Raw genomic sequence first — 24,510 nt, forward strand, 5'->3', positions numbered from 1 at the left:
GATATGTTTTTGATTAAACCATTAAAATGGAATACAGAAAAATTAAAATGGAAATCGCAGAATTTGGGCCCTAAGAATGTAATTTTTGTTAAACTTTTAATAGGCCTAAATTGCTGCTAAATTAAACAAGTTTCATGATTTTAATTAATTATACATGTTTTTTGTTAAAATGTAATATAATCATCCAAAAAAATTTAAACGAAAAAAAAACTGAATACAAAATTAACGAAAAAATTAAACTTAGGCTAATTTGGGAAAAATAAAACGGATTTCATAGGGCCCTACAGATATCATGCATCTGAAGCTATAATTTTAATACTAAGCAACAGTGCATATTATATAGGGCCTATTTTATTTATTTTTTTAAATGAAAAAATTTGAAGAAAAAAAATGAAGTTAGAATTTTTTTTTGTGAAAGACCCAAGAAGGACCATGCAGTCACTTTCCACACAGGCACACTTCATGTTTGGTTGAAATAATCCTTAAGCATGTAAATTTATAATTTCCTTCAGTTTAATTTAAATGTGCAATTAAAATAAATAAATGTATATTTTAAAGTTTAGAATTAGACAATTGCATAGTGAAAATTACTTCAAAGCACCACTTAGTGTCCAACCTACTCTAATTAAAACCTGTTTAAATGTGAACAAGGGATTTACAACATTAAAGAAATCCTTTATTTATAACATGTACATGAACAGTCTAAAAGATTAGACACAATTTTGGGACACGGTCGTGCAGTCTCGAGCAACAGTGAAAGGAACCTCAAGGTTGTAAATGTGTGAAATTGTATAGGGCCCCATTCCTGTATTTTGCCAGGGGCCCCCAAATCACTAAATCCACCCCTGGCTATTCTGTCACGCCGATACGTTTTCTATGTTGTTTACGTTTGATTTGAATGAAAACAACGTATCGGTGTGGTGCGGCTGACACAGAATAGAATACGCTGTTTGCGTTCAGTGGATATTCTCCAAAATGGCGCTAGGGTGACGCGGAGGAGACGAATTGTTGAATAAAGTCGTTATTTCTGTCTTCTTTGCATACAAAATGTATTCTTGTAGCTTCGTAATATTATGGTTGAACTGCTGATGTCACATGGATTATTTTACCGATCTCCTTGCTACGTTTCTGGACTTTGATCGTGGCAATTACATTGCCGTCTATAGAGGGTCAGAGAGCTCTCAGAATTAGTAAAAAATATATTAATTTGTGTTCTGAAGATGAACGGAGGTCTTACGGGTTTAGAACGACATGAGGGTGAGTAATTAATGACAGAATTTTCATTTTTGGGTGAACTATCCCTTTAAGGCATAAATGACAGGGACTATCTATCTATTAACATCATAACACATAACATTACTGCCTTTAGCAAACATTGTAATGACTGTCCCAGACTTCTCGGACTCATTCAATTCAGTGGCTTTGAAAAGGCACATAGAAACAGAACATCTTTTGCTTTAAAATATAAAATGTTTTATTTCATATTGATTTACAAATTTACATAAATGCAGCATTTAAGTAGTAATTTGCACAGGAAAAGGTAAATAACGGACATACACAAGACATGCACATCACAGAGACAAGAACAATGAGAAGAAAAATGAGTGTGAACATTCAAAGGCCTCCTATTGTCTATAAAGATCGTTATATAGACATAAGCCCCCATCCACACATTGCACTCTGCACTCTCCAATTGATGTTTCATACGCATTAAAACGGTGCTTGTTCAAACATGTTTTACAGTAGGACTTTACACAATTTGGCTCCAGTTTACAATTTACTCATACTGATTGTTTAATTTTTTTTCCAATTAAGATCCAATTCAAGACAAAAATCACAAACAGACTCTTGAAATATAAAAACCACACCTGTGGTTGTTACTGAATAGCATTAAGGCTGTATTCAAGGTTGGAGAGTGCAGCTTTTTAAATTCATGGAGGAAAATTGAATGGACCTCAGCAGAACATTGCAATTTCTGACTGAATTCATAGTTTCTGAATGACCTAGGCATCTAAATGTGTATAAGAAACAAAGATACAGAGAAAGCAGGGTTACAGTACATTTAATATTAAATAAGTTTTCCTTTAATCATCTTTTACAATATGGAAAAAAGGTGAGAGCTTATTTTCAAACTGAAGCACGTGGATTTTTTTTAACTAACACACAGTAAGGCCCGTATTGATATTTGCAAGCCCATGGGAAGCATTTGGTCAGTCGTACACACCATCTAGTCACAAAACAGAGGTGGTATTTTCAAAGGACCGAAGGTGCTTAAGAAAAAAAACTAAGTTCCCACTGTCTTCTTGTTTGTTGCTACTGTTAAACTGGTAAACGATTTGATTGCACCTGAACTAAATGAGAACTTCCTAATGTAGGCCATCAATAATGATCTCTCTCACAGCATGACTACAACTTAAATCACCACTGCTAACTGATGAGCCAAAATTAACACATTAAGATGCAAAACATTTTTATTGAACAATGTCCCAGGTGACTAATTGGTGAGGGTTGCGTGCTGCAATGACGACCAAGCTGGCCACTGGAAGAAACCTCAGTGAGCCCAGCCTGAATCAGCATTCCCAAGCTATAGGTTAATTTTGATAATCATATTTAGACCAAGAACACATTTATCATCGAGGCCGCTTGCGAGTTACAAAAATGAGGACCCTGCGGATGGCGACCAGCCGATCCTTAAGCGCGTTCATGGTGAGGATGGTCAGCTGGGCTTTGTTTTCCAGCGGCAACACAGCCAACAGCCACCAACACCATGCAGGGCCATTGGGATTACCCTGAGAGAAAAAATAACACAATCAAACATTAGCACTGAATGTATTAGATTGCCATTTTAAAGGGGTCATAAGATGCACTTTAAATTTTTCCTTTCTCTTCGGAGTGTTACAAGCTCTTGGTGCAAAAAGAAGATCTGTAAAGTTGCAAAAACTAAAGTCTCAAATCCAAAGAGATATATTCTTTATAAAAGTTAAGACTTGTCCACACCCTAAAACAGCTAGTTTAAACACGCCCCCACGTCTACGTCACTGTATGGGAACATTTGCATAACACCGCCCAAATGTTCACGCAAAGAAAGAAGGCATAACTTTTATTCTCGCTGCAGTATTGTTGTTGCCGCCGGCGCCATGTTGTGGAGATGCTGTGTGTTTAGTTGTGAAAACAAAACTAATTTATTTGGCCTTCCAAAAGAGGACGATAATCGCTTCGTCATGCCTAGAGCTGATTCGTGCTGGTCGCTGAGGAAATACATCAACTTTGCTCTGTGGATCGGCGGATCGGCTTTCACCATGGATGAAGCGGAGTCCAGCCCGGGGTCGTCACATGTGGTTGCCGCATGCCCGCCAGCCGCTCCTTCGCCGAATCCGCCGGCCGTGCCGTTCTCAAGGCCGCCGGCCTCCGCTCACTCAAGCCCCGTCATGTGTGATGCATTTTATGGAAGACTGTTTCCTGAACCTGCAGAGCAGCATACAATGGGTCTGTGCTCAAAGGCTGTTCTATAAAGTGGGGCAGTTCCAACTTTGCAAGGACAATCTGGTGCTTCTGACTCACAGCCTGCAAGTAAATTTTTTATATTTAAAGAATTTGCCACTGATAATTCAAACGCGAGTAGCACTTGTTGTTTGTCGTTTCTCTGATCACGAATGCAGACATGGTTTTATGTTTATGCGGCGCAATACGTTACACAACGCGTAAAAACACAGTACAAGTCATTATAATCCGTAATTATGTCCCCACTGGATGCAACAAATGCCTCGTTTGTAATGGGTTTTATTGGTTTTGTCTCGCCGTGCCGGGAGGCAGTGTGTTAAGGGGCGTAACATTTCCATCACACACTTGAGGTATTCAGCAAATCACAACACACTGGATAGCTGGCCAATCAGCGCACACCTCGCTTTTCAGAACGATGAGCTTTGTAAAAATCGACACATTTCAGAAAGGCGGGGCATAGAGGAGCAACAATAATATACATTGTGGAAAATAATGTGTTTTTTAAACCTTAAACAGCATAAACACATTGCACTACACCAAATACACAACATAATGTTCTTTTTAGCATCGTCATATGACCCCTTTAAAAATCGCAACATAAACCTGGCTATAAAGCCAAACAACAATTTTTTTTAAATAAAAATAAAATACTGGTGTGATATGCAGTAGACCGGTTGGAGGCAAGATTACTATGAACGGTGATTTAGAACAAATGTGAGAATGATTTGGTCTAAACATTCACCTGTGGGTCAGAGTCTTTGACAGGCAGCTGCCCAAAGTGGCTGATGATTTGGTTCTTCATATCATCTTTAAGGGAGGTGAACCAGCCCAAGGCCTGATCATAGACAGAGTCATGCAACTTCAGGAGCTCCGTCAACTCCTCTCCTTCAACCTGAACACACATGCACATATATGGTCAATGTGGAAGACTGGTGATTTTGTTGCCCTCACACAATCCCTTTTTTGGATTTGGACACTTGCATTCATACTTCAATTGAATGCAAAAATATATCTGTACCTTCTTATCCTCCAAATATTCAATCTTGGCTGTGTGGTATCCATCTCTCTGGCCGTGACTGAGCACTTTGAAACGAGCGATGCCTATGGTGTCCACTACAGAGCGCCCATCAGGAAAAAACTTGACATCCCTCACCTCCAGCATACAGCCATGGTCTGCAAACCTGTTAATCACACACCTCAGCCATTTAACTCCATGTCAAGCTTTTATGCACTACATTAACACTTCTTTCTAATTAGGGCCCAAAGCAGTGAAAGTATTTGCACTAAACCCAGTACACATATAGATAAAATTGAGCTGAACAACTTTCGTACTGCATGTCATATGCTCTGCTCAACAGAAAGTCGGCTACTCTGAACTTTTTACATAGTCCTGCCCGATTGCCACCAAACTCAGTCAACATAATGTCAAGACACTGAGGATACTAAAATGCAAATGGTTTTATGATACTGAATGGCTTGGCCGAGGCAAGGTAGGTTTACCTGAAAAGATTCCACATCCAAGACATCGATTTCACTATATTGGGGGCTTTATGCACCTAGCTGAAGCACCTTTGGCAGTGATTACAGCCTCAAATCTGTTTGGGTAATATGTATGGCTGCACAATATATTTAAATCAAATCAATATCACAATATGGCTTAGTGCAAATGTCAATTGCACAGGCTGCAATTTAATTATTTAAATAAATATATGCTTTAATTAAATATATGCTCTACTGGTTTTTAGAGTGAATAGCTTTCACATTTCTGGACCAGTAGGTGGCCAGGTTTTAGTAAAATTAAAAATGTTGGGAAATTTTGTGGAAGATGAAAATTTAACAATTTCAAAATATCTTCTGTTGTGTTCCACAGAAGAAAGTCATTCATGCTGGTTTGTGGTGAGACGGAGTAAGTAAATAAAGCAATAAGTCCCATGAAGCTGTGATTTACAATGAATTTACAACAGCTAAGTGGACTAAAACCCCCTTAGTTGTTCTAAATTCAGTGTAAACCATGGCTTTACTGGATGCATTGCTTTTATAAAACAGTTATTTCCATATAAATATTTTTCTAATATTTATTTTATAACAAAAATGTGACATTTTGAAACTATTTTTTTGGCACAGTAATACTGATAGTAGAATGGTTGACAAGCAACACACAGATGCAGTGGCGAAGTAATACCGATGTAATGAGGTCCCAGGTGTATGTTTCTAAAATAGAGTTTTACAATGGGCACATATGCAGCTCAACCAATCATAATCAAGGACTGGTACTACTCATTTTATAATGATTTTTTATTTTTTTTGGGTGAACACATTTATCTCTTTAGGTTGGTGAAGGGCAGTGGTGAACAGTAACCGAATATTTTTATTCTAGAAAACAGGAATTTAGAGTGGGTGCAATCCAGTAATAATTTTATGAGAATGTCCAGAGATCAACATTAAGCAGGCATTACAGTTATTGACTAAAAAAAATTAATTTTACTTGTCCCGAAATTTTTTTATATATTTTTTTTAAACCCCATCATATGCCTTCTAGGGGTGTAACAGTACACAAAAGTGACGGTTTGGTACGTACCTCGGTTTTGAACTCACTGTTCAGTACGGGAAAAACTATATTTATTGTTTGAATCAAATGGACTGAATTTGAAAGAAGAGGCTATTGCTGTGTTCAAAATCACCCCCTATATCCTCATTATACCCTATACCCTTCCCTACATTAATATAGTACAGTTGAAGGAGTGAAAGAAAATGAGTGAGCAAATTTGGACAGAGTGCGACAGAAGGGCTGCCAATTTTGCATAGTTTGTGCTTGCTGTTTAATAATGATTTGTAACTTAGCAAACTGGCTTCTCCAGCTCCAAACAAGCATGTATAAACCTTACTTAAATTATTTAATGATCAATTTAAACAAAATTTATACCTATATGATATAACACTGTACCCACATTGGTGCAGTGGTTTGGAAAACAGATGAATGGCTGATTCAGCTGCAGGCGCCATCTTCTGGCGAGATGCGGGAATACATTCGGCACAACCCTCACAGTGCATTATTGGTATGTGAGTGTACATCAGTTGTTATTGTGGTGCATTATGGGATTGAATGAGTACACTTAATAACGTCCACTTTCAGACAACTACAAATAGCTGTCCCCTCAAATAGTGCACTGTTTAAGGCTATGGGGGCAATTTGGGACACAGCCTATGATTCTTATTGAAGATAACAATACAGTGAGCTTATCATGATTATTGATGGTCAAGACTGGTTAATAGGCTACAACGCTGTACTCATTGTGTACATATGCGTACCGAAGCGAAAAACACTTGTATCGAAAATTTTCAATATGAATATGTGTGCGTTACACCCCTAATGCTTTCAAAAACTTAAACATAACATTTTTAGAATTTTGAATGTTTTTAAAGCTTGAAGGTGGTCACCATTCACTACCATTAAATGAACAAGTGCAAGCAAGTCTCTAGTGTCTGCAAGGATCTGTCACATACACAGTAAGACATTACTGACACAGGAGACATTAAATGCACATCTCCAAGCAACTGAACACATGGGAAATGCTAACATGATATTTACATTTAGTAGACGCTTTTATCCAAAGCGACTTACAAATGAGGACAATGGAAGCAATCAAAATCAACAAGAGAGCAATGATATGCAAGTGCTATAACAAGTCTCAGTTAGCTTAACAGTACACGTAGCAAGGTTTTTTTTGTTTGTTCGTTTTTTTTTATTATATAATAAATAAAAAGAAAACAGATAGAATACAAAAAGTTTCGAGAAGCTAGTGTTTTTTTTTTTTAAGAAAACAAGCAGTTAGTAAATGAATAAAGTGCAAGTCTAAAAGGGGCACTTTTTTTTTTAAAGTATAGAATTAGAATAGAGAGTGCTAGAGTTAGAGGGTCAAATAAAGATGGAAGAGATGTGTTTTTAGCCAACTCTTGAAGATGGCTTAGGACTCAGCTGTTCGGATTGAGTTGGGCAGGTCATTCCACCAGGAGGGAACATTTAATTTAAAAGTCTGTGAAAGTGATTTTGTGCCTCTTTAGGATGGCACAATAGAGCAATGTTCACTTGCAGAACGCAAGCTTCTAGAGGGCACATAAGTCTGAAGTAATGAATTTGGGTAAAGGGGTGCAAAGTCAGTGGTGGTTTTGTAGGCAAACATTAATGCCTTGAATTTTATGCGAGCAGCTACTGCTACTCTTTTTGGCTCAGTAAAAATTAATATTGCTGCCGCGTAAAGGGTTACTCCACCCCAAAATGAAAATTTTGTCATTAATCACTTCCCATGTCATTCCAAACCCGTAAAAGCTTTGTTCATCTTCGGAACACAATTTAAGATATTTTGGATGAAAACTGGGAGGCTTGTGACTGTCCCATTGACTGCTTAGTAAATTACATTGTCAAGGTCCAGAAAAGTATAAAAGACATCGTCAGAATAGTCCATCTGCCATCAGTGGTTCAACCGTAATGTTATGAAGCGACGAGAATACTTTTTGTATGCGAAGAAAACAAAAATAACGACTTTATTCAACAATTTGACTCCTCTGTCTCTCCGCATCACCGTAGCGCCATTTTGGAGAATATCCGCTGAACAAAGCTTTTATGGGTTTGAAACGACATGGGGGTAAGTGATTAATGACAAAATTTTCATTTTGGGGTGGAGTATCCCTTTAAATGTAAACTGTATTAAAACTAGGCTACGACAACAAAACTCCACTGCAGTAGTGAACTCGGATGAAAAACTAAAAAGACAAAAACTCTTACCAGTTACTTGATGTATTAACCTTTTGAATTGCAATACCAAACAGATTTTCCTTAAGTAAATCAGTGTAGACTCACACTTTAAATTAATTCAATGCCTCTTACCCTTTCAGTTCATCAGCAATGCACATGCCAAATTGTTTCGTTCCCGTTTCCATAGATCTGCGAATCATAAGCCTGTATCGAGGCTCAAAAACATGCAGTGGGCAGGGAATGGTAGGAAATGCCATAGTGCAAACAAAGATGGGCACTTCCTGGTTCAAGCTGAAACAAGAAGAATATAAAAATGCAATATGTACACATGAACAAGAGACAATACTAATGTCCTGACAACCAACAGGGAACAATTACTACACAGATGACAAATAAATCATTAACTGTTCAGGGTATAACAAAGATACCAGCCTTTGAGAAGTGGTCAAAACCTAGTTTTGTATAGACATGGTACATCAAAAGACCAGAAAAAAGTTAGGAAAACTATTATATCCAAAGTCAACTTACTTTGACAATTCTTTCATCTCTTCTTCATGTACTTTTCGCCTTTCTGCTAGCTCATCACAAAAGTAGCGCTGCAATAATTCTTCCATTAGAAGAGTTTTGTTGTACGCTCTAGTGGCCAGATACTGCAGAACAGAAAGATGTGCTCATTTTGGATAAGAAAGCATCTCCTCAGTGACTAACATCATCTAATTAAATTGTTTTGCTAGTTTTCTCATAAACTGCAAAGTCAAATGATACATTTATGCATACATGTCTTAGAGAGGACAATATGTTATGCATAGAGATCAGGGCTGTATAGTAACATTATTAAATGTTAAAACAACCTTATATGATATATGACCATATGGCATATGGTGTGTGATAAATTTAAATACTCAATCTTTTATTCTTTTTTTTATTTTTTATTGTTTCTATAGTCGGTCATATCACTGTAAGAACCCTGTACTAAACGAGAATCAACATTTTTTTTTAAATTCCACTCAAAAATCCCAGATCAAATGCCAATTCACCATGTCTGGACAGGCAGTTGCCCCAAACAATATCAGACACAAAATTACATGGTTTTAAACCTATAATCTATATCAAGTATATAAATCTGTAACAACCACATCCACAATTATCACAGTCCAAGCACCAACGGCTTATTGGGGATGAAACTGTGATACATGGCAGCTGTATTTTTTTCCCCTAATATTTTTATTTCCTTAACTACTTCATTAAGTCAGTGACTAGCCGCCACCTACTAGCGGTTTTAGTTTCATATTTTATAATTTCATTAAAAAAATATATATATTTAAAAAAAACACCCACTAATGCCCATTTGAAACCCATTAATCTCATAGCATTATTTATGCAATTGTAATTTATGAACAGTGTGTAAATATACCTAAATGCCACTTCAGAAAACAATGTTATGGCCACATTGTAGCCTTAAACGTTTGTGTGTGAAAAATTCTGTTGAATACAAATATTTCTTCCTATAGCTACTTTTTTGTAATGTATATTACGGCACATACAAGTAATATGAAGAATACAAATCATTTCAGAAAAATTTAATATTTGTCATATGCAATTCAAATGTGTACATTATTCTTCTATAACATCATATTGATATTTGTACTGGTATTAAATTGCACAGTTTAATGGGTAAATGAATTTATCAGAGACAGAAATTCAACAAACACACGGTTAGGCTTTTATTTGTGCACGTAACTTGAATTGATAAGTGGAATATGTGGTAGATGCCTCATCCTACGGAGCGTCTTTCACAGGCTTTTGGCTGCTATATTTTTATTAACCACCAGATGGTGGTTCACTCGAAACTTTGAATCTTTTCTGGAAAGAGTCAGAGGAAAGCCTTAGTGCTTCAGGAGCCGAGGCTTAATTTGCCCATCACTACTTATAATGCTCTGATTAAATGGTCATGTGTATTCAAGCAGGTGTAACTGTTAGTTGTGCTGGCCTATTTGATCACAGATGTATTTTAGGCTAGGCCAACCGAATTTTCTCTGGGCCCACCCACATTGTAATTCCTGGCTACGCTAGTGTTGTGTGTAGACTGTTTTGCAAGTGTATTGATATTTACCTCAGAGAGGTTCTCCTTGCACAGGGGACAGTTAGGATTGTGGTCCAAGCAGCGTTCCAAACACTTGAGGCAGAATGTGTGTCCACAGGGTGTGGTGACAGGCTCATAAAACAGTCTGGAATAATACATTAGTGAGGAGGATTTAAATATTTGCCAAGTTAAGTGTTATTTTCAAAGAGAAAATGTATCATTACCTCATGCAGAGAGAACATTCAAAGTCTGCACTGTCCAAAAGCTGTGATGGAACTTGCCTCTCCCCAGAAAACGTAGGGAGAGTTTTACATGAAGATGCATTATCTGGGAACAAAGCAAGTAGAGAGAAACAGAGAGAGAGAGAAAAAAAGTTTGTAAACCAGCCAGAGATCTTAGTAATTATCTATTTTTTCCAAATGAATAAATCATGGGTTTAAACCATGACTTTTATACCTTCTTTAAGCTGTTTGTTGGGTGGCTCAAAGCCCTTAGCATCTTCTGTCCATTTCCTTTTTAGGACTGGTTGAACAAAAGGTGAAGAGAGGCCAGAGTTCACGTTTTCAGATCTTGGTAAAATAGAAGAGTTCCCATCTTTGAACTTGCTGCAACTGAGTGTTGGTTCCTAACACACATATACAAAAAAAATTAAAATTTGCTAAAAAAAATCTATGCTATGAATCTAAAATTGCTTTGCAAATCAAAATTAGTCTTAGAAATATTCAGTGTGATAATATCTCCATTGTAACAAATCGGTGCAATTGTTTAATCAGTTGTATCTAAGCACAGTAACCTTGGAGCAGCCTTCTTTGGCTCGATCTCTAGGAAGAGAGGAGTGAAGAGAGCGGAGGAGGAATGAAGGTTTGATACGAGAGGAGGGTCCAGCTGGAAGGGGCTGCATGGACGTGGCCAGACCATCAGTCACAAAGACCGAAGAGACCATGTGACTCAGGATCTGTAGATAGACAGCAAAAGTTGTACAAAAGTAACACTGACCACTTCATAAATTAATAAACTAAGGGTTTAAGCTTTAAAATTAACATCAATATTAGAAGAGAAACCATCGCACAACGGATTTACCACACTAAGATTGACATTTGCAAATAAACAAATATTAATGTACCTTTTGGGCCTCCAGTTTTACGGCAATCCAATCAGACTTAAGAGCCAAACAGCAGAAATACTCTTGTAGAGCCTCTTCATTGCGGCCAGCGCTCCTGAACGCTGCAGCCTTAATGTAGTGAGCCTGGAAATAGAAAATAAAAGGTAGGTAAAAGTACCTAAAGCCCAGCTATCATTAAATTAAAACTGACTAGAAAGGTAAAAATAAAGGGTTGCTATCTACTAATCAGCCATGATGCAGAATAAAAGCACATGGCAATGGATGTGTTAAACTCTAAAGAAAATAAAGTGCAAAATACACTTATGAACTGGTACAACCGTAACAGAGCAAATTTTTTAATTTAAATTAATTCAGCCACAATGCAGGAATAAAATAGATACCAATGGAGGGATTCAAATCTAAAACATTAAAGCCTGGTTTCACAGACAGGGCATAGATTAAGCCAGGATTAGGCCCTAGTTAAATTAGGACATTTAAGTCATTTTTTAAATGTGCCTTAGAAAAAAAGCTTTGTTGGTGTACATCCTGACACAAATCAGTGGCACTGACATATTTTAAAACATGTCAGTGCAAGTTGCGTTCATTTAAGAAATCTTAAATGAAATCTTTCATTTAAGCTATAGCAAAAATGTTTTTGGGAGCTGTGACGTCACTCTTCAATTCATTCCATCCAAATAGGTATCGTTTGTTTGAGCTCAATTCGTTCCATTAAAAGGAAACCTTGTAACTATGACTGCTTCTTAAATATAATGAAATAACTTTTTAGGAACAGTTACATCACTCTCCACCCCATGTACTATAGTTTAAATCGTTCCAAAACAGTGGCATTTGCATGTGCTTGATTTGTGCCGTTAAAATGAACATTGTATCCGTTTGTGCTCGATTTAGGCCAATACCCTTTAACTGTTATAATACCCTTCAACTTTTGAACAGGATGATGATTAGGGCTGCACGATAAATCGCATGCGATATTTAACGCGCATCTTGTCAGTAAAGCCATTCTGTAATCAACGGCTCTGTGTAGTTAATGCTGCTCCATGTGAAAGCTCGCAGGTAATGGAGATTTGCTGCTGATTACAGAATGGCTTTACTGACAAGATGCGTGTTAAATATTGCATGCGATTTATCATGCAGCCCTAATGATGATGTGTAAATTTTTCTTATTTTGATTAAAGATCATATTTTTTTCATTTAGTACTGCACTTCAGAAGCTACATAAATACATACATGTTTCCCAAAAGACAAAATAAGTTCAATTTGCCCTGATCATCCAATTCAAAAAGTTTACACCCTCCAGCTCTTAATGCATCGTGTTGCCTTCTTAAGCATCAGAGTCCCTCAATTGTCCTTAGAGTGAAAAGATGGATCTCAAAATCATACAGTCATTGCTGGGAAGGGTTCAGATATGCAAAAGATGCTGGAAAACCAAAGAATGTGCAGGAGCTGGAGGATTTTTCTGAAGAACAACAGACAATTTAACTGTTCAGGACCAAAAAGGGACTCATGAACAACTAATACAAAACATAAAAACAGTTGTGGATCATCCAGGAAATGACACACAGTATTAATATTCAAGGGTATGTAAGCTTTTGAAGGGGGTAATTTTTATACATTGTTATTATTTAGTCTTGTGGAGTATATATATATATATATAAACATACGTTATGTGAAATGGCTTATTCAAGACGGTACTAAATAAAAAAACAACATGCAATTTTCATGATCCCTCTTATTTTGTTAAAATTAACATTTTGCATATTCTGCAAGGGGTATGTAAACTTATGTGCACAAGTGTGTATATATATATATATATGTGCTGTCAATCGATAAAATAAAAAAAAACCTTAAATCGCACATTTTTCTGAAATTAATCGCGATTTATCCCACCTAACAAGTTTTTATATATACTTTTATATTGCTATAATTTCACATTCAATCTTTAATTTAATGTACAAACAACATGAAGACAGTATATTTTTTTATATTTGTTTAATGGCATATTTTTTATACCAATATTGATTTCTCTATAAAATTGCCCCCCCTAATATTTAACCACTGACTATAGCCATTCATCATTACAGTATAATTGAGAGCTATCAATTTTAACATTTATTACACTTTAAAAAATAACTTCTAATTTAAGTGAACTTAAAACAATCTTCTTCTTTGAGGCTGTATCACGTCGATTCTGGCACCCAACATCATAACAAGATGATATTTTAAGCTCCTTATGTAGCCGAATCTGCGCTGGTTTGAATGGGCTGCCTCCAGTTTCCCCCTTTATTTTGCTGCCTCCAGCTAGTGCTGTGACGTCGGCTGACCCTAGTTACCTGTGGTTGGCCTGGCCATGCGTCACTCAAAAAACAACAGGCCAATCAGAAGATAATATTCAAGGGTATGTAAGCTTTTGAAGGGGGTAATTTTTATACATTGTTATTATTTAGTCTTGTGGAGTATATATATATATATATAAACATACGTTATGTGAAATGGCTTATTCAAGACGGTACTAAATAAAAAAACAACATGCAATTTTCATGATCCCTCTTATTTTGTTAAAATTAACATTTTGCATATTCTGCAAGGGGTATGTAAACTTATGTGCACAAGTGTGTATATATATATATATATGTGCTGTCAATCGATAATATAAAAAAAAACCTTAAATCGCACATTTTTCTGAAATTAATCGCGATTTATCCCACCTAACAAGTTTTTATATATACTTTTATATTGCTATAATTTCACATTCAATCTTTAATTTAATGTACAAACAACATGAAGACAGTATATTTTTTTATATTTGTTTAATGGCATATTTTTTATACCAATATTGATTTCTCTATAAAATTGCCCCCCCTAATATTTAACCACTGACTATAGCCATTCATCATTACAGTATAATTGAGAGCTATCAATTTTAACATTTATTACACTTTAAAAAATAACTTCTAATTTAAGTGAACTTAAAACAATCTTCTTCTTTGAGGCTGTATCACGTCGATTCTGGCACCCAACATCATAACAAGATGATATTTTAAGCTCCTTATGTAGCCGAATCTGCGCTGGTTTGAATGGGCTGCCTCCAGTTTCCCCCTTTATTTTGCTGCCTCCAGCTAGTGCTGTGACGTCGGCTGACCCTAGTTACCTGTGGTTGGCCTGGCCATGCGTCACTCAAAAAACAACAGGCCAATCAGAAGAGAGGCTCATGAATATTAATTAGACAGGCCAAAATTGACCCGTTCTTAGCAGAGATCCTGAGAGATGAGCTGTAAAAATATATTGAGATGGTACTTATACCACAAATATACAGTGCTGTGAAAAGGTTTTTGCCCCCTTCCTGTTTTTTTTTTATTTTTTGCATATTTGTCACACTTAAAAGCTTCAGATCAAACTAAATTTTATATTACACAAAGATAATGCAAGTAAATACAAAATGCAGTTTTTAAATGAATATTTATTTTATTAAGGGAAAAAAGCTGTCCAAACCTGCCCCCTAAATCTAATAACTGGTTGTGCCACGCTTTGCAGCAACAACTGCAATCAAGTGTTTGTGATAACTGGCAAGGAGTCTTTCACATCGCTGTGGAGGAATTTTGGCCCACTCTTCTTTGCAGAATTGTTTTAATTCAGCCACATTGGAGGGTTTTCGAGGATGAATGGACTGTTTAAGCACCTCAATCGGATTTTAGTCCGGACTTTGATTTGGCCATTCCAAAAACTTAATTTTGTTTTTCTTGAACCATTCAGAGGTGAACTTTCTGGTGTGTTTGGGATCATTGTCCTGCTGCATAACCCAAGTGCGCTTGAGGTCACAAACTGATGGCCGGACATTCTCCTTCAGATTTTCTGATAGAGTGCAAAAGTCATGGTTCCGTCAATTATGGCAAGTCGTCCAGGTCCTGAAGCTGCAAAGCAGCCCCAGATTATCACACTACCACCACCATGTTTGACTGTTGGAATGATGTTCTTTTTATGAAAAGCTGTGTTGGTTTTACACCAGATGTAACGGGACACACACTGGGTCTCATCAGTCCACAGAATATTTGCCCAAAAGTCTTGGGGATAATCAAGATATTTTTTGGCAAATGAGAGACGAGCCTTTGTGTTCTTTTTGGTCAGCAGTGGCTTTTGCCTTGGAACTCTCCCATGGATGCCGTTTTTGCCCAGTCTCTTTCTTATTGTTGAATCATGAACACTGACCTTAATTGAGGCAAGTGAGGCCTGCAGTTCTTTAGATGTTGTTCTGGGATCTTTTATGAACCTTTGTGCCTGCAATTGAAGAGCCGTTTTTTTCCCCGTGCTCGCTTGACTCTTGCCTGGTGCTGAAGTGAAGTGGAGTGTGCGTCTGAAACGTCTCACGTTCTCAGTCGTTCTGCGACTGAATAAATGATCTTCTTGTCAAGAGAAAAAGTGACCGAAGCAGCAGTTGTGAGTGGGGTGGCCAACCCTAGCCCCGCCCCTGCGTTAATTGCATTAAATATTTTTTACGCGATAAACTGAAAATTAAATCGCCTGCGCTAACGTGCTAATTTTGACACCACTAATAAATAAATAAATTATATATATATATAGTTTGCCATTTGAGGATGTTCTCTATCTATGTAGATAATCTCTGATGTACTCCTCATCATGATGCATTTGGACCTATCCACTTTCTGTCCTGGTAAGATCTAGTTAGATGTCTTTTTTCAAAACACATGGAATATCTGTCCTAAGAACAAGAGATTGATGACTTGTCCCTGGTTTTAGTAGTTCCACAAGAACACATTCTTTCCATTCAAAATCTTTTGAATATTTGCACTTAGTGTGAAAGGGTCTTAAAAACTTGTGGGATTTTAAAGGTCCACTGAAGTGCCTTGAAACACGCACCGTTATGCTATGTGGTGACGCAATTTCAACTGTAACAAGACAGGGCGGGATATATTGAGCAGCCCCGCCCCCTTTTTAAACAGCCAACAGCGTTTCGCTTATAATATCACAGCTTGGGCCAGAGTCTTTGAGCTTGGTAAAGCCGCATTTGACAGCCACAGTTTAATAGGTTAGCGCTTTAGATTCAATATTAAACTGTTACTAAAGCAAAACAGTTATTATGATGCGGAGGATGAAAATTGTGTCATTTATGTTGGTGCAGGGCACCGTTTTATCTCTTCTACTCTTTAGTGGCATTTGTCTAACCATTCCACCACCTAATCTGATCTAAATCGCTATAAAAATATAGCATTCTGTGTAGAATTCAAATGGATGAATTCAAATGTAGAATGTCATCAAAATCGTTGATCCATATTGGCGGAAGTGAGAGACTGTAAGTTTTGAATGCTTATATCTTCTAAATGTGAATTGTGTCATTGTTTTGGAGCACACTAGCTTATAGATAACCTTAAGGCTAACATATTCATACTAAAAAAAACTTCAATTTGATGATTGATTTCATGGGGACTTTAAAGCCATGGTTCGTGTATGCGTGTCTCGTCACAGATTCCTTCCTACCTTTGGCCACAGGGGACGGAGTCGGCACATGGTGTCCCCATCCTTGATGGCTTGACCGAAATTTTTCATTTCCATAAACAGCTCTGCCCGCCTAGCCAGGAGCCGACATTCACAGGGCTCTGTGGAGATGAGAAGGGTTAGTCTAGTACAGTTTTACTATAAAGAAACAGAACAGAAATTTAACTACAGAATTTTAAGGAGGTTGTAAGCTAGATAGCTGTGGCTAAAACATATTAGTAGACTAATGTATTATATATTGTATTACACGCCATGGTAGGGCTGCATGATAAATCGCATTGGAGCGGCATTTAACACACTGTTACTGTTTACTGACAAGCTACACAATATCGCGTTCATAATCGAATGCGATTCAGCTGCGATTATTAATGCGAAATTGCGTAGCTTGTCAGTAAACTATGGCTCTGTGTATTAAATGCCGCTCCAACTGAAAGCACGTGATGGAGATTTACTACTAATCACAGAACCGGCTTTACTGACAAGATGCACATGACAATCGCATGCGATTTATCATGCAGCCCTACTCCATGGCATAAACTATAACAAAGGAACTACAAGGTCCTGAAGGTCCATACTTCTTGATTCTAGATAAAGCAATAGGGTCTGCTCTGCATAAATAAAATTATACTGAAAAATGATAAAACGAAAATAAGAAACTATTGACTTCAGACAATAATTTTTTCCTTACAAAACAGATAAAACATTTTTATGAAGTGACTTATCCAGATGTGTACCAATTTTTTTGTACTGAGTATGTCTACACAAGAGAGGTGATGAAACTGTAGGAATACTTATTCACTCCGAGTCCGACTATAATTAATGAAAAGCATGACTTGTTTTTCTTAATTCATTATAATGATAGTGATCTAAAAGTTACTTTTAGAGCCTGTAAAGAAATATTCTGACTTAGCCAGCTATCTAGACTTTACCTATCAAACTAACAATTAGAAGTCAAACTTCCAATCATCTACTAGTGATAAAATGTGTGCTAATTATCCTACAATTGTTGATAGCTCATACACATATTCAGCACTTTTCAATGCTGCAGTTCATCCATCCATTTTTCATTTTATTTTTAGTTATCTATTTGTATTTATTTATTTGTATAGTGCTTTTCGCAACAGATTGTAAAAAAAAGTGCTACACAAAGCCGCTTCACAGTGATAAACAAGAAAAATATCAGAACCAATTATGGAAACTCAATAATGGAGACCGTTCAGATCATTCTGTTGTCAAGTAGCTCTGAAAGATGACAGTGCCATTGCTCAGATCAAATCGGTTAAGTTATAATCAATAACAGGGTGAATTATCAAATTTTGAAACAGGTCCAGCTCATCAGCAGCAATTTTTGTTTTTTTTACAAAAGATTAAAAGACAAATTCTAAATGAAAAGGTGTCCTTTTATATTGCTTTGTAGGGATGTAACGAGTCACTCAACTCAATGCGATAAAATTCACGATACTGATTTCACAATACGATTTTGTCATGACTATTTTAACAAAATAAGATTTAAGACAAACTCTAAATGAAAAGGTGTCCTTTTATATTGTTTGGACAAAATGCTGCACATTTCTTTGTGAAATTGAAAATGTCAAATAAAATGAAATTGAAATTTTAAAACAAACACCAAATCAAATAAATATACAATATAATACAAATACAAATAAAATGAATCATAAACAAACTAAAGCTTTGTCTGTGCTCTTTCCATTTAAAATTAGAGGCAACCACTGTATTTTAATCATGATCCAACCCGTTTTTAATCTAGATTAAATTGTATAATTTCAAAATTTGAAGCAAAAACAGAATGGTCTGACTTTAGCTTTGTGAAACTGAGATGCAAATTCACTCTCTGACAGCAGGTGGCACGTATGGAACAGTGGAAATTAGTGGTCGACCAATATGGGTTTTTTGATAGCCGATGGCGATATCTTGGAAAGCAGGGTACCCCGGTGGCCGATATAATTTTATTTATATTTAAGAAATTTGAAATAATTTGAAAATGGATTAAAAATAAATTGTGTAAAATAAACATACTTATACTTTAGAAGACAAAGTGTTTTTCACAAATAAATAAATATTGAATAAAAATCTAATTAAAAAGGAAGTAAACCCTGTAACCAACAGGGCATTCAGTATGCTGGGAAGTTTGTGTGTATTGGGAATCTTTTTTTTTTTTTTTTTTTTTTTTTTTTTTTTTTTTTTTTTTTTTTTTTTTTTTTTTTTTTTTTTTTTTTTTTTTTTTTTTTTTTTTTTTTTTAATTAAGCACGCAAAGTGGGCAAGCACAGTGGGTGCATAAAGCGCACCATAATTTGAAATCACTAGTTTAAAATTTGTCGATCGCGTGTCTCCTCCTGTCAGCATTAAATTCTCACGATCATGCAGGATACAAATGCACACTTCACAAGATCTCAACTAGATTCAACTAAGTCTGCAAGGTTTGTGAAATTAAAAGTTCATTAGTCATTCAAAGATTTGTTTAAATGATATAAATGCATATTTGCTGAATGCTGACGGTAAATGAGAAAGTATTATAATGTTTGCCTTTCTATTACTAATATTAAAGCAATCGTTATAATACTTTTTTGTATACATTTAATTCCTTTGTTTAACAGTTCTATCTGATTATTAGATAGACTTATCTATATTAGACAGAACTGAACGACGACAGCGAACAAGAGGGAGAATGTGAGCGGTGTGTACTCCACGCCGCACTGATGCAGTAATTAAAGCAAAAGGAGCCCCTACCAAGTATTGAGTACATGTACAGTAAATGAACATACTTTCCAGAAGGCCAACAATTCACTAAAAAAGTTTTTTTTATTGGTCTTATGAAGTATTCTAATTTGTTGAGATAGTGAATTGGTGAGTTTATGTTAAATGTGAGCCAAAATCATCCCAATTAAAAGAACCAAAGACTTAAACTACTTCAGTCTGTGTGCATAGAATTTATTTAATACACGAGTTTCACAATTTGAGTTGAAATTACTGAAATAAATGAACTTTTCCACAACATTCTAATTTATTGAGATGCACCTGTATAATATATATATGAAAATGCTTATTTTTGAATTAAAGATAACTTATAGATTTAATATGGGCTGATTTTGGTGCTTTTTTGTTTGGATCATGATTGAAATTCAGTGGTTGCCTCTAATTTCAAATGCCTACAAGATTTATTTTTAAAAAGCCAATAAATAAATTTGCTTAAAAAAATAAAAATGAACCATTATCAGAATTGGCCAATTTGCTAGTTAAAAAATAAATAAATAAAAAAAAGCCATAAATCTGAAATGGCCATGACAAATCATCATAGGTGCATCACTAATTAAAATACTAAAAGGCCTCAAATTGGAAATACATTCTGGGTTGCCTTTATCAATTATTTAATAAGTAGATCTTGTCTTTCATAAAGGCAGAGGTCAGGGATCCTTGGGCTACAAAAGGTTGGTGACCACTGTACTATATCCCAATTTGCCTTTTTAACAGGAAGAAACACACTGAAGAATATAAGGACTGAGTCCCATCAGTTCAATTCTCATATCAGCCAACCATTAAGAGCAGTGAGAAAATAACAGAGAAATGTTTCTCAGCATTAACAGGATTTGATATGACTCAACTATGTTTCTGAAGTCAGAGACTGTGTCAGCACTGGACAAGAAGGCAACATATGCGCTTACTGTCAAACTGCCTGAGCAGCATATTGTGAGATAAGAAAACATGCAGCCCACAAAACGCCTACATACAACCATGTGAGAGACCAGAAGATATTTCTGCCAACACTCTAATTCACAAATATAGCAGCGATGTTCACTATGACACAAGCTCAGTTTTCTGCTTTTTTATGCTGTCTCTGTGAGTGACCTGCTACTGGATCTATGTCTGCATTAGTTGCTTTTTCTCCTCTGCCCAACCACCCCTTACACATACAGCTTGGAATTTAAAGTACAGACAGGCAAAATTAGGTCAAGCATGATCTGTAGAATTAACGCATCCTCATCAAGCACAAATATTTACTAACTAGTTTGTGAAATACATAACTAACTGTAAAGTTAATAAACAATGACCCCATAGTTCAGGGAAGTCGTGGCCTAAAGGTTGCGGGTTCGAGTCTCGTACCGGCAGGGATTGTAGGTGGGGGGAGTGAATGTACAGCGCTCTCCCACCTTCACGATTGAGGTGCCACGACTGAGGTGCCCTTGAGCAAGGCACCGAACCCCCAACTGCTCCGGGTGTGTGTTCACTGCTATGTGTGTGCACTTTGGATGGGATAAATGCAGAGCACTAATTCCGAGTATGGGTCACCATACTTGGCCACATGTCACACGTCACACTTCATAAGTTTCCCTTTTCAATATAACATTAACTCCGTCCCTTAAAATGGCCATGTCACTCATGCTTATCACATCGGTCACATCACATTTTCTAAGACAGCATAGTTTGACAGTACAGTCAGTAACGTAGAACATTGAAAAGTATGTATCTTTCTGCAGTCCAATAGAAGGCAGTGCGGTGGTGGCTTGAGACTGCTGAATGGTTATTTAACGCCATGTTGTCACCTAGTTGGTGAGATGCAATGCTATAAAGTAAATAAACAATGTCCCCGTCTTTTACTCTCACAATGAGCTTATCATACTGGTTTGCTATATAATAGCATAATGTAATTTACTGTATAACGCGGAATTTCACTGACTTTGTCATTTTTTCATCACATTTGAGTGATCATTGCAAAAAATGTGTTTATGTATATAATATATTCTGTGTATGTATATACTCTGTTCTACATACAGTACCAGTCAAAAGTTTGGACACACAAATGGGAAGTGTGTCCAAACTTTTGACTGGTGATTGTACTATAATTTACACAAAGAATATCTAAATCTTTATTAGCCGTTTCAGTTTTTGCAGGAAGGTAGATTTCCAAGAACAGGAATGGGCACTCCTGAACTAGAACATCATCATTTATTAATTTATGTATATATATATGGAAAAATATTTTCATGTATATAGAAAATCTTATCAATGTCTTGCTAGGCTGTTGGATAAAGCATGCATCCTTTAAAAATGTCTTTGCTATTCAGTAGGTTCATTGAGGCCATGTCTCATTTGTGTCTCGAAGGCTGTGCATTTGTAGGTCGTAGCCTATATGTCAGCTGCATACATTATCGAGGATGTCTCGTTTCAGAAAAATAACCATTATAAAATTTGACTATTACTCTTTGAAATGTAATAGCCTATGAAATTAGAGACAGCATATATTTTTCACACTTCAAATAAGCAGGTCCAATGCATTGACCTACTTTTGATAAGCCCAGATATGACCCAAAACAAGAGTCTAACAGCCACCTAAACAAAATTATACAAACTTTATTAACAAAGTTCATACAAAAGTTCTGCATTAATTCAGTATTAATCATTATTGTGCCTAACTGTGTAGACAGAGCACTGCATGTTCAGAAGGCTTTGGGTTGGGTTAATAACATGCAACAAATCCAAAGACAATGGATGTTGTTTGCTAACTGCTGTGACTAAACATTGATGTACATATTCTCAAACAACCTGACAGCCCAATGAACCCCAATTCAAACCAAATTTAACTGGTTTATGTAAATTATATTGGTCACGTTACAAAACGGTGTCACCACTGAGAATGAGAAGCACAACGTCGCCCCCTGTGGCTGTTCCATCAGTCTCGGAAAGTAGGTCAGTTCTTTGTAAAAGGCCGTAAATGTAACCGTCTCTTACCTAGATCAATCGCCGTGTTGAACTTCAGTATTGCGTTGGATAAGTCCATTTTTTTCCAAAGACCTTCCCCCTCCGACCAGTATCGTCTTGCTTTGCTTTCCGAATTGAACCATTTTCCAATCAAGCCACTGATAATAACGTTTACTCTGAGTCCGTCCATAGTAAATTGCCTGGGTGATTTGTTGGTTTTTAAACGGCAGCTTCTGCACTCTTTTGCCAGGTCATCTTCCAGACAGCGCTTACAGAAAGTGTGTCCACACACCAAAGACGTCGGTTCCGTCAATAAGCACTTGCAAAGGCGACATGAAAACAAGTCTAAGTTCTGCTCTTCGTCTACCTCGTCACTCTCAAAACATCTGCTTTCTAAAGTAGAGCCCACGCTTATTGTCTTACAGTCATTCTGCTCTTTAGTACGGATCGTATGCGCTATAACTTCAACTAAAATCTGCAGTTCATCAGGTCTCAGTGCCTGGAGGTTTGCAGCGATGCAATACGAATCCAGCGCATCGGCTATGCGTCCCCCACGGGCTAGAGCGTCAGCTTTCCGCAGGCAAAGGCCACGGTCGGTGTGCTCGAGCTCGGCGAGCTGAGAAGTATAGATCTCCACGGCCAGATCAAAGTCTCCAGCCCGGCAAGCTTCGTCCGCAACCCCGAGCATTTCCGCACACAATATCGTTGCGGTAGGGCTGGAGAGGTCGTGCACATAATGTTCGGCGTGGTTTTGAATCCCAGCATCCATTGTCTGCTACACTGCATAAAATGCTAATTATTTTTTAGTAAAGTGCAACGTATAGGGCTCTGGTTTAAAGCTTTGGCGGAATCCAGGTTACAAATAACCAAATATAGTCCTATTTTAGTTACTTCACAAGAAAAACACCTTTAACGCAACACGATCGGAATATTGGCAAAAATCAATAACAAGGAGGCCAAAGGCTAAATGTTTATATACACTATTCATTTCCCATTCACCACTGCTAGGCCCACCAAAACATCTAAATGACTGACGGTTCATTTCCCGGTAAAGCAAAAAAAACAAAAAAAAACAGCCCTGTCTAACCTATGACAAAACAATACATAACACATCTAGCGATATTCTCATTTAAAGTTGTAACGTAAAAAAAAAGAGAAACGTTTAAATGTCTTCAAAATAAAACAGAATGAGTTCGTTAGGGTTTGTTTTGAAATCGCATGACGTTACGAGTCTCGAAACACGACGCTGACAAGTGAGCAACCGACGAAAGAAAAAGTCGAAAGCTGATTTTCACACATCTACTTCAGTGCTGATGATGAGTTTCTTGATCTCTGCCGAATGAAGCATATTCATGACCGACGTTTAGATGACCCATTAGTTTTATGTAAGACTCAATGTCTCCGGCAGCGGTACTTTGCGTAACGTTAATCCTCCCGAACTCTCTTGCTTGGAATGCCCTTTAAAACGGTCCTTCTCCGGGGCCCTTTTGTTCTGATCATTCTACAGGATGTCCATGTCTTATACGAGCCAGTAGAAACGGTAAATATTAATCAGTTGTTTTAATAAAATGGAGACAGCTGCGACGTTACCATTCGGTCCGCACTAACACGGGAAAATGTGATACTGTCTGTCTTGCTCTCGTTCACGTAAGAAGCACGTGACGTCAGGATTGAGGCCTCATTGGTGCAATAGCGTCTGTCTGCGGACTGCAAGAGTCCCTTCTCCATTGGTGTGTTATATAGCTCACTTATATAATGACAAAACAGTTGTGTAACCTAAAAGGGGCAGGTATGTAAAAAAAAAAACCAGATCATTTCACATAGAA

General features: G+C 36.9%; 1 protein-coding gene across 2 annotated transcripts; it reads right to left on the reverse strand.

Moving 5' to 3' along the window:
- Positions 1-1,456: 1,456 nt before the first annotated feature.
- On the reverse strand, positions 1,457-24,389 carry lonrf2 (LON peptidase N-terminal domain and ring finger 2). 2 transcript variants are annotated; one of them, XM_016252157.1, is made up of 12 exons: positions 22,715-24,389; positions 16,951-17,069; positions 11,461-11,583; positions 11,131-11,292; positions 10,794-10,962; positions 10,562-10,664; positions 10,368-10,482; positions 8,783-8,904; positions 8,387-8,545; positions 4,520-4,682; positions 4,244-4,393; positions 1,457-2,789 (listed from the first exon to the last, which is right to left on the reverse strand). In XM_016252157.1, exons 1-12 carry the CDS (start codon positions 23,451-23,453, stop codon positions 2,631-2,633), a joined length of 2,283 nt encoding a protein of 760 aa, XP_016107643.1. In that variant the 5' UTR covers positions 23,454-24,389; the 3' UTR covers positions 1,457-2,630. The 2 variants fall into 2 exon arrangements, with proteins under 2 accessions (XP_016107643.1, XP_016107644.1); XM_016252158.1 differs by having other exon boundaries at positions 16,951-17,106.
- Positions 24,390-24,510: the final 121 nt, after the last annotated feature.

The sequence above is a fragment of the Sinocyclocheilus grahami genome, unplaced genomic scaffold (genome assembly GCF_001515645.1).
Source record: "Sinocyclocheilus grahami isolate Dianchi unplaced genomic scaffold, SAMN03320097.WGS_v1.1 scaffold1090.1, whole genome shotgun sequence".
NCBI classification, from domain to species: domain Eukaryota; kingdom Metazoa; phylum Chordata; class Actinopteri; order Cypriniformes; family Cyprinidae; genus Sinocyclocheilus; species Sinocyclocheilus grahami.